The sequence below is a fragment of the Leopardus geoffroyi genome, chromosome B3 (genome assembly GCF_018350155.1).
Source record: "Leopardus geoffroyi isolate Oge1 chromosome B3, O.geoffroyi_Oge1_pat1.0, whole genome shotgun sequence".
NCBI lineage: Eukaryota > Metazoa > Chordata > Mammalia > Carnivora > Felidae > Leopardus > Leopardus geoffroyi.
Window position 1 is genome coordinate 121,770,009 of NC_059337.1, and position 18,282 is coordinate 121,788,290.

General features: G+C 43.3%; 1 protein-coding gene across 7 annotated transcripts in view; it reads right to left on the bottom strand.

The window, feature by feature from the left end:
* Positions 1 to 18,282, bottom strand: part of ANGEL1 (angel homolog 1) — a 45,000-nt gene that overhangs the window by 2,529 nt on the left and 24,189 nt on the right. For 5 of the 7 annotated variants that reach the window (XM_045451614.1, XM_045451612.1, XM_045451613.1 and 2 more), the window contains 3 exons: positions 6,935 to 7,004; positions 6,234 to 6,397; positions 3,092 to 5,211 (listed from right to left, as the gene is read on the bottom strand). In XM_045451614.1, the coding sequence (XP_045307570.1) occupies positions 5,051 to 5,211; positions 6,234 to 6,397; positions 6,935 to 7,004 (395 nt within the window). In that variant the 3' untranslated portion in view covers positions 3,092 to 5,050. Of the gene's footprint in view, positions 1 to 2,291; positions 2,539 to 3,091; positions 5,212 to 6,233; positions 6,398 to 6,934; positions 7,005 to 18,282 lie in introns of those variants that run through there. The other 2 variants (XR_006705166.1, XR_006705167.1) reach the window with 1 other exon arrangement.

Here is an 18,282-nt window from a genome sequence, read left to right on the forward strand (position 1 = left end):
CCCAGTCCCTAACAGGTCCCCAGCAGTCCCCCGGAAACAGAGGAGGAAGGATGAGTATTCCCCTAGGAGGGAAGGTTATTTCAGGAAACCACAGCAACAGGGATCTCAAGTCCCTTCTCAGCACCATCGCCCACAATTTCGCTGCAGAATCAATGGCGGCTAAAGCCACAGCCTTGGAAAACACCTCTGATTCCACTCATCGTCCCTGCTCCCTCCAGCTCTGGGCCCCTTCCGAACAGTTGCAACCAGACTTGCACAGAAATAGCTTTAGACTCCACAGCCTTACTTTTCACCTGTACCCTTCCTCTCCCTACCCTCTCATTCGGCTGAGAGTAAAGCCTGGACTTGAAAGAAGAGGTAGGGCATTTACCCCTCCTCATCCCAGCCAATCCCCATCAAGTCGTAGCTAGAAGTGTAGTTTAGCACAACAGGGCTCCCTCACTTTCAGTGGCATGGTGGTGAGGCATGGCATCTGGGAAGAGAAGAAGCAGTCTGCTCAATCCATGAACATCTTAGACTGTAGACCATCCAACAGAGGCTATTTTGTTACTTACGGGTTCATTTAAGTCCAATTTAAAGGATACCAAAAAAAGACCTTTCAACAGAGGTAACCAGAATCTGTGAATAACATGGATTGTACACCTTTACCCAAAGGCAACATTATAATGTACACACTCATGTCCACCTAAGATACCAAGTAAAGGACCTGTGGATAGACTTCAGCGACACGGGCTAATACACAGAGAGCCTGTGGATTGCTCATGTACAAATGAGGGCTGGGTCAGTGCTGGAGCCAGTCTGTCATGAGTCCAACAGGCTCACTGTGGACACTGCTTAGAATTGACATAGAGGTAAATGTCATCGTGGACTTCCAGGAGGATCAGGGCCCAGCTTACGGGGGCTGGGGGGTTACCTCATTTCCTGCTGCCCTGTTTCTTTCAGGCTCTCAGCAGGTCCCAGCCTCATTTAGGCCCATGACTAATTTGTGTTGGACTTTTGGATGCAAGTGGCACTTCTTGGAGCCCTGAACACAAAGAGGTTGAAAGCCCTGTCATCCCCATCTACCAGGATCTGACCTCTTGACTGCTACTGTGGAGGGCAATGGTGACAAGAGGTGATCATACCAAGGCCCAAGCCAACTGGCCCAGATAGTCTTCAGTGTTTGCCAAGTGGGTTAGAGGACCCACTGCTGAGGCTTGGCAGGTGGTGGAGATGGGCCACCTCAGGTCGGCTGAAGGAACAGCTCTCTGGGGATGTGCACTTCCTCTAAGTCCCAACAAGAAAGGGCTTGGTCATGGGAAAGACAACCTCCCAGAATTTAAATTTAAGTGTAGAGACGCCACTCCTCTCTCCACAGCTGTGTGAGGCCTCGGGGGCAGAGAAACTGAGGAGGGATGGGGCAGGAGGCAGAATCCCCTTAGAAACACATTCAGTTCCCATTCTCCTAAGTGGGGCTACATCTACACCCTACCAGGCTCTCTCGTCTGGCTGGTCCCTGCCTGGAACAATTTTGTTTTCATGCATTTGCTCAGGAGGGAAGAAACGGGAAAGGCACACCAGGATGAGTCTGGAAGTGTTGGGGCCGCAGGTCCACTCTCCTTGGGTGGAAACTAGAGGAGGTGGGCCCCTCCAACTCCTAGGAAAAGGGAGGCCACACTACACATTACATAACCAATCAAAAGTAACCCTTCAATTAGTTGCTACACCAGGGCAAGAACTGGAGAGAAAAGGTTTAAAGACAAAAACCAGCAGCAGCAGCAGCAGCAGGCTGGTCGATCATTTCTCCTTCACCCCCATGTGTCCGCCATACAAGATAACCTGTCTCTCCTACCCCAGGAAAGGCTGTGGTTCTGAGGAGTTTGGGGAGTCAAGGAATTTGGGAATTCAGTTTCCTCAGATGTAAATAAGGTAACATAGGAAGAGCTGCACCTGCCACCGCGTGGTACTATCGTCTGTGGACAGTGGGTGTGGAAGCACTGCTTAAACTTACTAAAAGTCTGTGCAAATGTTATGCGACTCAGGAAACCCTCCAGGCTGGAAAGGGTCTCTGGGCATGCACCTCAAAGCCTGGAGCTGTGAAAGAACTCCTCGCCTCTGGGCAAACCACGCAGCCAGATCGGGGAGAACTACCCACCCTCAGCTCCTGCCAGTGACACTCTGCAAGTCTTAGTCCCTTGCTTGCCAAAGCCCAACACCACTATTCCAGAGCCGATAATTCCTCACAAGCTTCCAAGGATTATTACTTTAATTCCCATTTCACCAAGATTTTGAAACACAAGGGCTTAACTTACCCACAGTCACCAAATGATCAGGCCAACGTGACAAGTAGTGTTCCTTATCCCTGGCTGTTTTCTTTCGACTGGATCCCAACCCGGGTGGTTCAACAGAAGCACCAGGTAACTTTAAATAATTCAGATGCTCAGAGGCTGATTCAGAGGTGTGGGGTCTGGAATTCCATTGAGGTAAGGCAGGAAGCCACACCTGGTTTCAGGGTTTCACGTGGCCATGTGGGCTTCATGGACCTGCTGCACAAGGGAGCTGGAGGAAAACGAAAGTACCAGCAGAGTGAGGCCCGGGAAGGAAACCTTTCCAGCAACAGATGGCCCACAGTCCAGCTCTGGTTCCACAGTGCAAAAGAGATGACCAGAAACAGACACTCAGCAAGTAGCAACTGCCACACACGTTGTGCCTCACACAGCGGCCGTGGCTTTGACCAGGAAAATACTTCTCATCCCACGTTCGGCACAGACCCTCCTGAAATGCATGTGGACCAGGGGTATGGTAGTAGCAGATGGAATGGGAATGAAAGAAGCCGAAAGAGCTGTTCTCTAGCTTGGTGAGGAGGGAGAAGAGAGCTAGACCCCAACAAAAGGCAGGGCACGAGGTTTCTTCAAGCCCTGCTCTCCCAGGCCTCAAAGCAGCGGGAATACATGTCAGTTATCACAGGACGATTATACCTTTCTCCGGTTGAGATTCAGGACCTGAGACCCCAGCCTAGGATGTCTCTTCCTCTTGGCCACCTCACTCTCCAGACCTTCTCCCCCATCCTCCCCTGCCCTTCAGGATCCTAACAAATGAGCAACAGCAGGGGGGAAATGGTAAACCTTTATTTGGAAAAGAGAGCTTAAATGACCACTTAAAACCCCCACTTCAATTCCAAAACAGAAACAAATAAGAAAAGAAGGAAAAGATAATCTATAAAACTCCTGCCCTCTGCCATCTTGAGCCGTTTAAACCGCATTTCCTGGCAGAAGAGAACAGTGATAGGCCATAGTCCTGACAACCAATAGGGCACTGACTTAAGACCATCTCAGGAGGCACCCAGGGAGAGACAGAGTGAACGATGGGTGGGGTGTGGACAAGTGGGCCTGGGGCTCAGACAGGCACATGCCCAGTACCCAGGAAACAATGTTCAGAAATACACACGCACAGATAAATTCCCCAGTACCTAGGCACAGAAAGCTTATAACCATGAACACAGCAGCAGAATTCAAGCTGGGTCTTTGGCTTTCAAAAAAAAAAAAAAAAAAAAAAAAAAGGGAGAGAACCTCTGGCTAACTGTCCCTAACTCTAGCCGCTCAGGTACCCCCTTCAGTCCCATTCTGAAGGCCAAGCAGGGCAACAGCAAGGCCAGTCTGCAAGGACCAGCAGCTACTCTGGGATGACCAGCTGGCTTGCTAACACCTAGGCTGTACCCCAGCTATGAAAGATTAAGGCATGCAGGTGACACAGGGGGGCAGGGCAAGGCCATGAATGGGCCAGGGTAGCCCTGTGCTAGAGGGGCAACACTGGCAATGAGCAGCTGAGGTCTTGCCAGCAGTAACAAACCCTAAAACACTGCCACCTTGACTTCTTGGACAGGCTTTGCCCACGGCCACCTTCTGCAGAGAGGGTTTGACCTGAGCTGAATACCTGGCTTTTCTAGAACAAAATGGAAAGGAATGGGGGAGGGAAGGATGTAAAAAGAGGTGGGAGGAAAGGAACAGAAAACTGCTTCTGAGGTACAGAGGAAGAGAATAAGTCCCTGAGATCTTGGGTCCCAGCTGAGGCAGATGCACAGCCTGCCTGCTCTTTCCCCTACCAGGACTCCCACCCTTGCCCCAGTTCCACAGGGGACAGAGTCCAGCAAGACAAGAGTTTCTTGAAGGTTCTTTCTCATCCTTTTAAACCTCAAACTACTATTCCAGCCCACTGACTCCATACAGAGGTTCAAACTTTTGCCTTTCTCACAGCAGCCTGGGGAAAGGGACAAGCCCTAGAGAAAGCATGCCAGGCCTGTGGGGAGCTCTGGGTTGGAGGCTCAGAGGCAGCTGGGGCAGGCAGCATATCCCTGAATCCGCTGCTCCAGGCTGTGTGGCCCATTCTTTCCCAGAGCCCAGATGATGAGGATGCCCTGGTTGGCATGATGAGCGCCTAATGAGACACACAAGATAAAAGGGGAGAAGGGCCCATGCTCCTGCTGCTGCCTGGCAACATACAGCAGCCAGGTCATGCTCTCGACCTGCCCCTAGGCTGACAGCCCCCATGTGGAAAGTGGGCTGATCAGAGGCAGGCACGCCGTACAGAGCAGTCCCACCCCGAGAGGACACACATGCACACTACGCACATCTCACATGTGTACGGGCCTGGCAAGAGGGCTGGGCCCAGAGGTCAGGAAGGCAGGAAGAACACTGGATTCGAAGATACCATCAAGAAACGGCCTGAAAGTAAATAACCAATGAGATCAATAGCTCCCACAACCCTGGTAATTAAAAATCAAGGGGAGCACTGGATACATGGAAGGAAGGGGGATCTCCCCTTCGGCCTCTCCCAGGGCCACTGAGTATGTGGCACAGGATTAGGAAGAGGTTGGGGTGGGCAGGGACCACAGGCAGAGAACGTGGACAGGCTTGGAGAAAATCTAACCATAGGAAAAAGGTAACGGGAGGGGAAGGGAGGGGAGGGGACGGAAGTTTCTTGGATCTAAGTTTCCAAAAGCATGGGGTATTTCCACAGTCTCTGATCCAGTGAGCTCTTCCGGAAGAGAAGCTCTCTTCCCCTGGGAGCCCCGTCATGGGGCGATGACTTGCATCCCAAAGCTGGCCAGCAGGCAGAGGTGGTCTGAAGAGCAGAAGGGGTTGGGTAAGCCGTTGGCAGCCCAGAGAATCTCTTCAGAGAGAAGGGAGAGACGGCCCAGAAGTTTGAGAGTCCCATCTTGACACAGCCTGCGATCTGGGGCACAAAGCAGAAGCCAGTGGAGAAAGCAGCCACAGGTCACTGCATGGGGGTGGCTAGGGCCTGTGGGAGCTACACAGGGAGGCTGCATCCCCTTGATGCCCCACCCTCCCTCACTTCCCCTGCTGCCTGTGGCTGAGACCTCACTTTCTCAGATACTCTGTGATACATCAATGAATTAAACAAGGTGGGTTCAGGGAAACTGCGGCAAATGGAGAATGTATGCCCAGGCTCAGCATTTACCAAATCTTCAGATTTTCCAAGAAAAGTTGGAAATCCAGATTTTCTACATAAAATCTGATTTTTCAACATAGGCAACCAATTCCAACATTTAAAAGACTTGCTTTTGGGGCGCCTGGGTGGCGCAGTCGGTTAAGCGTCCGACTTCAGCCAGGTCACGATCTCGCGGTCTGTGAGTTCGAGCCCCGCGTCAGGCTCTGGGCTGATGGCTCAGAGCCTGGAGCCTGTTTCCGATTCTGTGTCTCCCTCTCTCTCTGCCCCTCCCCCATTCATGCTCTGTCTCTCTCTGTCCCAAAAATAAAAAAAAACAAAAAACAAAAAAAACGTTGAAAAAAAAAATTAAAAAAATAAAAAATAAAAAAATAAAAAATAAAAAACTTGCTTTAAATAAGATAGGCATGGGGCTGACAGACTGCTACACTGTCTGCTGGTTATCAGGGGAAGAAACAAGAAATAGGATCTCTAACTTAACCAAGCCCCTTACTAAATGGCTGCCTTGTTCAAAATCCACTTACTTCCTGGTGCTCTATTTTTACCTCTTAAATAGAGGTGGTGCTGGTCTGCCCACCTCTCTCTAATGTTGCAAAAAGAAAATGCAGGCAAATGGTCTAAGGGAATTATGATGAGGACGACCAGTGCCAGGTTAGGTATGAAATCTGCTACTTTGCCAGTCAGGTCCCAGTAGCCCAAGCCATGTGACCAAACGCCTGACCTACTATCAGCTGTTCCTAGGGACTTTTGAGGGTGGCTTCTATGAACCCAGGACCCACCAGGCTTACCAGTTCTGTTCCTATTCTCACAGGACTCAGCTGAGAAGAAGATGTAATCCACTGTTGTTCCAAGACCCAAGGGCATTGTGGTGACCTCTGGGCGGCCATGCTGGGGCAGGAAATGAGTATATACCGAGGTCAGGTGAAGACTGTGCTGGATGGTACCTACAGTCCTACAGGGATGAAGGAGAAGATGTCGGTCAACAAACATTGAACGTTTCTCAAAGTCACTTTCTCTGTGGGTTTTATAAAGTTTTTTAAGGGACGATCCCAAATAACTGCATCTCAGCAAATTACTTCCCATGCTAATAAGAGGCAGATGGTCTTAGCTAAAATTAGCCTAGAAACAGACACATTTATACTCAGTCCCCCTGACTTTCCTCACCCCACCCCCCAACTCTCCTCTTATTACCTGGTAAAGTATGTATACCTAATGTGCCCCTGTCGGGGGGGGGGGGGGGGGGAGAGCAGCAAATTTTTCTGTGAAGCCTTACTCCCTCAGGAAAAGTGCACGGGCTCTTTGTCTGCAAGAACTTAAGTGAGTCACCTCTGGCCTCTGCACACCAGCGCCTCCAAAGCCTTAGCACATCTTAGGAAAAGAGAGAGCTCAGCAAAAAGTGTCCCCCTCAATCAGCCTCAGGAGAGCCAATGAGAATCTCATACACTCAGGGGCTAATAAGCAAGCTGAGGGGAATTGGAAGGAAGATCACCTGGGCAAGACAGGCTCAGGCTCCAATGTGTCTTCCTCAAGGACAGACTCAGCCCAGCCGGCAGGTCGCTCTGTAGAAGACCAGAGAAAAAAGGTTTTATTCTTCACATACAGTTAAGAAGGGTCAGAACCTTGCACCCTGAAATCTTTCTCAGATCCTTGACCGGACTCCAAAAGGGAAAAGGAGAAATAGAAGGTGATGGGAGAAAGTAACAATGGACCAAAGTCAAGAACCACAGGAAGGCAGACAGAGGCCTTGAACACAGACATTTCTTCCTTGGCTCAGCACCTCTTCAAATAATTTATTTAAATTTATTCTTTAGAATAGGTAATAGAGTAACATGGTATAAAAATCAAAATGTAGAGAAAAATATCAGTGAAAAGTTTCCCTCCCACTCTGGGACTCCTGCCAATTTCCCTCTCGAGAAGCAACCAATGTTACCAAATTCCTGGTATATTCCTTCAGAGATTTTCTATCACACACCATCTGTTATGTGTATATACACGTATGTGCTCATACACATATGTGCACATACCATATAACATGTATGTATAAACTCTTAAATACACATAAATATGTACACACACATAAAGAAAAAAGATACATATCCAACATCAGTTAAGAAAGAGGGGATATTATTACAGAGCCTACTGACATTAATAGGTGTTATAGACTGAATGTTTTTATCTCCCCAAAGTATGTTGCAGTCCTAATCCCCAGTGAGATGGTATTTGGAAGTGGGCCTTTTGGAGGTAATTAGGTCATGAGGGTGGAGCCCTCATGCATGGAACTAATGCTCCTATAAAAGGAATCCCAGAGAGTTCCCTCACCTGCTTTCCACCATGTAAGGACACAAGAAGTCAGCACTCAGCAACCCAGAAGAGGGCCCTCACCAGAACTAGACCATGCTGGCACCCTGATCTTGTACTTGGAGCCTTCAGAATTGTGAGAAATAAATTTCTATTGTTTATAAACCATCCAGGCTGTGGTATTTTATTATAATAGCCCAAACTGATTAAGACAACAGGATACAAGGATCAATAAAACTGACAAACCCTTAGCTAGAATGACCAAGAAAAAAAAGACTCATTACTAAAACCAGGAATGAAAGAAGGGCCACTGCTACCAATTTTATAGAAATCTTTAAATCATGAGAATACTGTAAACAACTGCTTATAACCAACAAATGAGAAAACTCAGATGAAATGGACAAATTTCTAAAAAGACACAAACTATGTAAACTGATTCAAGAAAAAATAGAAAATGTGAATAGCCTGTAAGGAAAGAAATTGAATTAGTAATTTTAAAACTTCCCACGAAGAAAAGTCTAGGACTAGATGGCTTCGCTAATGAATTCTGCCAAACCTTTAAAGAAGTAATACAAATCCTTCACAAACACTTGCAAAAAACAAGATGGGATACTTCCCAACTGATGCTATAAGGTGTTACTCAGTTAATCAAAATTAGACAAAGACATCACAAAGAAAACTACAGAATATCCCCTGTGAATGTACATGCAGAATTCCTCAATGACTGTGATACTGTGATTTATAAGAAATATTTATTCGGCCTCATCCACAGTTCCTGGCTCATGGCTCCCCAAACCCTTAGAATATCCTGAGATGAGCGTGATAAAGGTGTCTTTTGTTATATTATGAGGTGACTTTTGGAAAGCACTGGAAGATGGGAGCTGGTTACCAGAAAAACCAACCTGTTATTAGAGGGTTGGAACTCTCTGTCCCAATTCCCTGAACCTCTGGGAACTCTCTGTCCCAATTCCCTGAAGGGAGCGGGGCTGGAGTTTGAATCACCAATGGCCAATGATCTAATCAACCCTGCCTATGTAATAAAGTTTGTCAGAGGGCTTCCAGGCTGCTGAATACCATGGAGATTTGGAGAGAATGACATGCCTAGAGAGGGCATGGAAGCTTCCCAAATACCTTGCCCTATGCATCTCTTCCATCTGGCTGGCTGTTCCTGACTTTTATCCTTTTATAATAAACCGGTAATCTAGTGAGTAAAATGTTTCTCTGAGTTCTGTGAGCCATTACAGCAAATTAATTAAAGCTGAGGAAGGAGAGGGTCATGGAAACCTCTGATTTATAATAGTCAGTTGGTCAGCAAGTACAGGTAACATCCTGGACGTATGACTGGCATCTAAAGTCCGTGGAGGGGGTTGTTGGAACCTACAGTTTGTCAGAAGCACAGGCTGGGCTTGTGACTGGTGTCTGAAGTTGGGGAAGGGGGCAGTCTTCCAGGACTGAGCCTTTATTTAACCTGTGGAATCTGATGCTATCTCTGGGCAGATGGTGTCAGAATAGAATTGAATTGTTGATGTGGGAGGAAACTCCCATCTTCCCAACATTGGAAATTAAGTTTCAGAGCACCAAGAGAACATTATATTAACAAACCAAATCCAGCAAAATATGAAAATGATTACATACTATGACCAGTTACAATTTATCTTAGGAATGTAAAGTTGGTTTAACATCTGAAAATCAATTAATGTAATACATCATATTAATAGAATACTGAAGGACAAAAACCACATGACCATCTGAGCACACACAGAAAAAAACATTTGGCAAAATTCAACACCCTTTATGAAAAAAAAAAACAAACCACACATAAAAAACTAGGCACAGAAGAGAACATCTCCAACTAGATAAAGGGAACCCACAAAAACTCCAGGGCTCACATCACACTTAATGGTGAAAGATTGAAAGCTCTACCTCTACGGTCAGGAACAGGACAAGGATGTCCACTTTCACCACTCAACATTAACGAGGCCTAGCCAGGGCAATCATGGGAAAGAAGAAATAAAAGGCATCCAGATTAAAATGGAAGCAGTAATGCTGTTTCTGTGTGCACGATGACTTCATCTTATAAACAGGAAATACTCAGAAATCCACTAAAAAACTATTCGAATAAATGAGTTCTCAAGACTGCAACATACAAGCTCAATATACAAAAATTGCATTTCTATACATTAGCAGTAAAAATCCAAAAATGAAATGAAGAAAACATTTCTATTTATTTACGATATCAAAATGAATACGATAGATAGTACTAAATTTCACAAAAGTGTTAAGACTTACACACTGGAAACTACGAAACATGGGAAGAAATGAAAGATCTAAATAAATGGAAAGACATTCATATTCACTGGTCATCAGACATTATTTAAATGCCATACTTCCCAAACTAACCTACAGATTTATAGAAATCTATCAAAATCCCAGCTAGCTTCTGTGCAAAAATTGACATACCTACCCTAAAATTCATATAGAAATAAAATGGACCCAGAATAGACAAAATAATCTGGAAGATAACAAAGTTATAGGACGTACACTTCCCTATTTCAAACTTCTACAAAGCCAAAATCATCAAGACAGTGTGGTACTGGCATAAGGATAGACATAGATGAATGGAATAGAATGGAGTGTCCAGACATCCATATGGCCATGTTCAATTAATTTTTCACAAGGGGAAGAAGAGTGGAAAATGACAGCTCACAGATATAGGGGTTCCTTTCATGAGTGATGAAAATGTTCTACAATTAGACTGTCATGATGGTCACACAATTCTGAATAAAGCCACTGAGTTATACACCTTAAATGGGTAGATTTTATGGTATATGAATTTCAACAACAAAGCTGTAAAAAGGGTATTAAATAAATCTTACTCTAAGTTTATTTTTGAGAGAGTGCGTGCACGCACAAGCAAGGGAGGGGCCGAGAGATAGGGAGAGAGAGAATCCCAAGCAGGCTCTGCACTGACAAACAGCGAGATCATGACCTGAGCTGAAATCAAGAGTCGGACACTTAACCAACTGAGCCACCCAGACACCCCTATTTTCTAATTCTGTTGGCTGGAATCTCTGAACACAGTTGAATAATGACAGTGACCATCCTTGTCTTACTCCTGACTCTGACAGGGATGCTACTACAGTTGTCTTCTTTTAAGCAAGACGCTGATTTTTGGAGCTGAGATAAATGCTGTGGTTTGGTTTTGGTATCGTTTTTAATTTTCAGGCCTGCAGTGGCTCCATTCCCTCCTCCTGCTCCTGACCTCTGCGGTGCATGCTGCTGCCACACACTCCGACTGACCAAGATTATTTTAATGGTGTAAGAGATTACAGGCATACCTCAAAGATATTATAGGCATACCTCAAAGATATGGCGGGTTCGGTTCCAGACCACCACAATAGAGTGCAAATAAGATTATGTTTATACTGTACTGTATTTTAAATGTGCAACAGCATTATGTCTAAAAAAAACAATGTACATACCTTAATTAAAAAATATTCTATTGCTAAAAACTGCTAACGATCACATGAGCTTTCAGCAAGTCATAATCTTCTTGCTGGTGGAGGGTCTTGCCTCAATGTCAATGGCTGATGACTGATCAGGGTGGTGGCTACAAACGATTTCTCTGTAGCATGCGATGCTGTTTGATAGAACTTGTTCCCACAGAACTTCTTTCAACACTGGAGTCAACACTCTCACACCCTCCTGCTGCTTTATCAACTAAGTTCAAGGAATATTCTAAATCTTGTGATGTCAACAATCTTCACGGCATCTTCACCAGGAGTAGATTCCATCTCAAGAAACCACTTTCTTTGCTCATCCATAAGAAGCAACTCCTCATGGGGCACCTGGGTGGCGCAGTCGGTTAAGCGTCCGACTTCAGCCAGGTCACGATCTCGCGGTCCGTGGGTTCGAGCCCCGCGTCGGGCTCTGGCCTGATGGCTCAGAGCCTGGAGCCTGTTTCCGATTCTGTGTCTCCCTCTCTCTCTGCCCCTCCCCCGTTCATGCTCTGTCTCTCTCTGTCCCAAAAAAATAAATAAACGTTGAAAAAAAAATTTTTTTTAAAAAAAAGAAGCAACTCCTCATAAGTTAAAGTTTGATAATGAGATTGCAGCAATTCAGTCCTATCTTCAAGCTCCACTTCTTTTTTTAATTTTTCTTAATGTTTATTTACTTACTTTTGAGAGAGAGAGCAAGAGAGAGCACGAGCACAAGATGGGGAGGGACACAGAGAAAGGAGACACAGAATCCAAAGCAGGCTCCACGCTCTGAGCTGTCAGCACAGAGCCCGATGCGGGGTTTGAACTCACAAACCGTGAGATCATGACCTGAGCTGAAGTCAAACACTTAACCGACTGAGCCACCCAGGCGCCCCTTCAGGGTCCACTTCTTTCTAATTCTAGTTTTCCTGCTGTTTCCACCCCATCTGTAGTGACTTCCTCCACTGAAGTCTCAAACCCCTCAAAGTCATCCCTGAGGGCTGGAATCAACTTCCAAGCTCTGTAAATTCATGTTAGTATTCTAACCTCTTCTAATGAATCACAAATGTTCTTAGTGTAAAGGAATCCTTTCTAAAAGGTTTCAGTTTACTTGGCCCAGACCCATCAGAGGAATCACTAGCTATGGCAGCTACGGTTTTACAAAGTATATTTCTTCAATAATAAAATTTGAAAGCTGAAATCATTCCTTGATCTATAAGCTTCACAATGGATCCTGTGTTGGCAAGCACGAAAACAACATGAATCTTGCTGTGCAGTTCCATCAGAGTCTTGGGTGACCACGTGCATTGTCAGTGAGCAGTAATATTTTGAAAAGAATCATTTTTTCTGAGCAGTAGCTCTCAACAGTGGGCTTAAAATATTTAGTGCATCACATTGTAAACAGATGTGCTGTCATCCAGGTTTTGTTGTGCCACTTATAGAGCACAGGCAGAGTTGATTTAGCATAATTCTTAAGGGTTCTAGGATTTTTGGACTGGTAAACGAGCACTGGCTTTAACTTAAAGTCACCAGCTGTGTTAGCCCCTAACAAGGCAGTCAGTCTGTTCTTTGAAGCTTTGAAGCCAGGCAGTGATTTCTCCTCTCTAGCTATGAAAGTTCCAGATGGCATCTTCTTCCAATAGAAGGCTGTTTTGTCTACACTGAAAATCTGTTAAGTGTAGCCACCCTCATTAACTATCTTAGCTGGATCTTCTCAAGAACTACAGGCTTCATCTTGCACTTTCATGTGATAGAGACAGCTTCTTTCCTTAAACCTCAAGAACCAACCTCTGCTAGCTTCAAACTCTGCTTTTGTTATTTTCCTCACCACTCAACCTTCACAGAATTGGAGAAAGTTAGGGCCTTCCTCTGGACTAGGCTTTGGCTTAAAGAAATGTGGCCAGGTTGATTTTCTATCCAAACCATTAATACTTTTTTTCCATCTATATCAGTAGGAAGGCTGTTGTGCTTTCTTATCATTCACATGTTCCCTGGAGTAGCACTTTTTCATTTCCTTCAAGGACTTTTCCTTAGCATTCACAACTTGGCTAACTATTTGAGGCAAGATGCCTAGCTTTTGCCTGTCTCAGCTTTTAACATGCCTTCCTCACTAAGTTTAATCATTTCTAGCTTTTGATTTAGTAAGAGACATATGATTCTTCCTTTCACTTGAGCATTTAAAGGCCATTGTAGGGTTACTAATTGGCCTAACTTCACTATTGTTGTGTCTCAGGGAACAAGGAGGCCTAAGGAGAGGGAGAAGGACAGGGAAATGGCTGGTCGGTAGAGCAGTCAGAACACACAAAACATTTATCAATTAAGTTTGGCATCTTATATGGGAGTGGTTCTTGACCCTCCAAAACAACTCCAATAATAATATCAAAGATCATTGATCACAGATTACCATAACAAATATAGTAATAATGAAAAAGCTTGAAATATTGCAGAAACTATCAAAATGTGACACAGACACAAAGTGAGCAAATGGGTGTTGGAAAAATGGTGCTGATAGACTTGCTCATTGCAAGTTTGTCACAAACCTTCAAATTGTAAAAAGAACACAATGTCTGCAAAAGAGCAATAGTGAAGCTCTTTAAAGTGAAGCACAATAAAACAAAGTACGCCTGTATCTAGTTTTTCCTTAATTTTAGGGCGGGGGGGGGGTGGTCTTTTAAAAAGAATTTAGAATAGGGGTGCCTGGGTGGCTCAGTCGGTTGAGTCCAACTTAGGCTCAGGTCATGACCTTGCAGTTCATGAGTTCGAGTCCTGTATTGGGCTGCTGTCAGCACAGAGCCCACTTTAGATCCTTTGTCCCCCTCTCTCTCTGCCCCTCCCCTGCTCTCTCTCTCTCAAAAATAAACATAAAAAATATTTTAAAAATAATTAAAAAATAATCTAGAATAGATGTTGAATTTTAACAGTCTCTTTGACATCTATAGGATGACACACATTTCATGTTTTAATAGATTTCATATATACTAGTATATTAATAGATTTCTCAATATCAAATAATCTTTATATTTCTGATAAACTCCATCTGGTCACAGTATACTGCTCTTTCACTGTGCTGCTAGATTGTCTCATGATCTATTTAAAATTTTTTGCATCAGTTTTCATAAGTGGAGAATATTAGCATCTATGGTTGTGTGTAATGGTCAGGTGTCGGTGTCAAATACTTGTTGCATAAAAATAATTGGTCCCTTTCTTCCTCTGTGCACTGTAATAATTTAAATAATAACGATTTTACAAATTCTTTGAAGATTTGATAATATTCTATAAATCTGAGCCTAGTGTTTTCATGGGACTGCATCTCTGAGAATTTTATGTATTTCTTCCCTAGATTCTCTTTCTTCTCTGTAATCAGTTTTACTAAATTACATTTTCTTAAATTAATATATGCCTGTAAGTTTTAATTTCTTTTGCACTTAGCTGGGCCAAGAACCCCCTTGTAATCCTATTAATTTTTCTGCATCTGGATACCTTCACTTGCTCCTTTCCCTGCCCTTTGAAAATAGGTTAGCTAATGGACTCACCTAATTGACAGCTGATTTTTGCCCAAACAACTAACTCCTAGATTTTATTCCACTATTTTTGTTATCTAAATTGCTCCCATTTATCTTCTGCTCTCTTTATTTTTTTCTCACTTCTTGAGTTGAATGTAATTTACATACTTTTTTCTTCTCTATTAATATAATTCTGTGATTCTAAATATTCTACAGAATTCTACGAACTTTCCATTGAATGCTGTTTTAGCCATACTCCACAAATACGGCACTTTTGTTATTATTATTTTCTAGATATTCTGCAATTTTTCTTAAATTTCACCTTTGATTCAAAAGTTGCTTGAAAATTTCCAAATCTCCAGATGATAATGTTTTGTTTTTAATTTCTATCTTTACTGAATGTGTGATCAGAGAAAGGCTGTACAACTTCTACTGTTTGAGATTTACTGAGGTTTTAATGATGGTCTTTTTTTTTCTTTAAACGTTTATTCATTTTTGAAAGACAGAGAGACAGAGCATGAGTGGGGGAGGGGCAGAGAGAAGGGGAGACACAGAATCTAAAGCAGGCTCCAGGCTCTGAGCTGTCAGCACAGAGCCCTAAACATGGGGCTCAAACTCACGGGCCGTGAGATCACGATCTGAGCCAAAGTTGGACAGTTAACTGACTGAGCCACCCAGGTGCCCCAATGGTGGTCTAATTCTTAAGAATTTTCCATGAATACTTAAAAAGATGTCTGCTCTACTTTCAATATTCAGAGTTTGATATGTACCAATCAGATTTACCATAATACATGTACTGAAGACTTCCATATTCTTAAAAATTTTTTTTAATGTTTATTTATTTTTGAAGGAGAGAGAGACAGAGCATGAGCAGGCGAGGGGCAGAGAGAGAGGGAGACACAGAATCTGAAGTGGGCTCCAGGCTCTGAGTTGTTAGCACAGAGCCTGATGCGGGGCTTGAACTCATGAGCCATGAGATCATGACCTGAGCCAAAGTTGGACGCTTAACTGAGTCAGCCACCCAGGAGCCCCAAGACTTCCATATTCTTACCTTTTATCTAATTGTCCTGTTGTAGGCTGAGATTATTTAAAATCTTTTACCATTAGTTATTTTCTGACTATTGTTCCTTGTTAAAGTCTGCAGTTTCACTTTGTGATTGTTAATGTAATGTTATTCAGAGCATAAATATTCGTAACGCTAAGATCTTCATTTTGAGTCACATCTTTTACAATTACAACATACCAGAAAAATCTCAGTGACCAGCAGGATACTAAAAATGGTTTCTCTCAACACCAGGCTCTGTCCATGCAGCACTGGGTACAAACAGCAGCGTTTCAGCAGTCACACAAGACTAGAGGCCTCTCCATGCCCCACTAGGCCATTTGACCACATGGGCCACAGCTGCCTCTACCTGAGCTGCAGTGGCTTCCTGACCCAGTCAGCAAAGTAGCAGCCAAACAAGTAAGTTCTTCTGCAAGTACTTGGGAAAAGGATAAATTGTGTCCAGGCATGTGGAGAAGCGAGTGAAGAAGCTGGATTCAGAACTTCCCTGGTTGGAAAACTGATCAGACAGCCTTTGGTCTGTGGCCATCTGGTCAGTTTGTAAATAGTGGTTACAAAAATAATCTGTTAGCAATTATTTTTTCCTATAATGCACTTTATTGGGTACATGCTTTGTTCTTATCTATAAAAAGACCCGAAGGTCCAGAGTTCAATGGAAATGGGCAAGTGCTCACAAGAAAAAAAAACACAGTAACCCCTTTTCAGTGTCTTTAAGGCCATACTGGAAAGAAGAAATCATTAATAACTGAAAATGTTTACAAGCAGAGGACTTGAACTTTAGATTCCCTCTTTATGAATTATTCCCCCAAAAAGGGAGTTGGGGAGAGTGAGAACCACATGTTTTTATTGCACAGCTTGGGCAACGTACAATGCTCCAGGGCAATGCAACGTCAGCCTACAGGAAGGTACCATAATTACCTAGCATTGCAGCTTCTTTTGCAACTCACGTGCTGCCCCTTGAAATCAGCATCACAGTCAAGTCAGCAAGTTTTGATGTGCACTAGTGGGTTGCATGACTCTAGTATTAGACTAGAAATATTATTTGTTAGCACATCTAATACATCTTCTAAAAAAAAAAGATCACATATTATCATCTCCTTATTGCACTTAAGTCTTTCTAGTCACGGTCTAAAAAAGGTGGTAGATTTTTAGATTTGGAGTCTTTAAAAGACATTCATCAGATAAACATTTTTCCAAAGAAGACATACAAATGGCCAACGAAAACATGAAGTAAAAAATACTTGCTTTAAGTATAGTATTATTTTGTTTTGTTTTAAATTTTGTTTATTTATTTAAGTAATCTCTACACCTGATATGGGGCTCGAACTCACAGCTCCAAGATCAGGAGTCACATGCTCCATGAACTGAGCCAGGGGAGACCTATTTCATTTTTATTTTTAACGTTTATTTATTTTTGAAAGAGAGACAGAGTATGAGTGGGGGAGGGAAGACGGAGAGGGAGACACAGAACCTGAAGCAGACTCCAGGCTCCGAGCTGTCAGCACACAACCTGATGCAGAGCTCGAACTCACAAACCGCAAGATCATGACCTGAGCCGAAGTCGGATGCTTAACCGACTGAGCCACCCAGGACCCCCATTTTGTTTTTAATCATCTACTCATAACCTGAAATGTGGTATCCTACTACTGTTTAACTTTAGGTTTTTGTAATTCTAAAACACTGGCACGTGGCACGTGCTAGCTGCTTCATGCACGAGGGCCGTCAGTATTGTTTTCGCTAACGCTACAGTTAGAGAATTGATTTAGCTACAGTTAGAGAATTGATTTAGCCACTGAAATGTTCATTACTCTGTGCAAAATGCCAACTCAAATTAAATTCCTACAAGAAAAAATAAATTAATTGCTTTATCACTAGTCCTTCTATAGTTTTTCCAGTCATCGCTTGGCTGTCTTAGGTTATTGTAGCCGTTTGGTCAAGAAACACTTTTGGTTGAGTATGAAATTCTTGAGCCACACCTTCTTTCCTTGAAGCCTTGTTCTCCTGTCTTCTAGAGTTGAATGATAATGTTAAGAAGTCTGAAGCCAACCTGGTTATTTTTACCTTTAAGAGTAGCCCAATCTTTTTGGTTCAATTGCCCAAAGGATTCTTTTATCTCTGGCTTCCAATAACTTCACAAGGATGTCTTATTGTTGATTCTCCTATTTCATTTTTTACTGAAAATTGGCACATCCTCTCAATTTGAAGATTCAAATCTTTTAATTTGGGGAAAATCTTCCTTGAATCATACCTTTATACATTTCTTATATGCCATTATACAGACTTTCTTGTGAACTTCAATTATGTGTATGCTGAGAATTTCCTTATCCTTCACTACTGTCATTTCTCTCCAGTCTCTTTTATCTTTTTACTTCTTTTTATTTTGCTTTTTCTTTCATGGCCTCTGTCTCTTGTTTTCAGCAGTATCTCTTCCTATTCCTTCTTATGCTACACCCAATTTTGTCTTCATTTTATGTGATTTTTAAAATTTTTTATT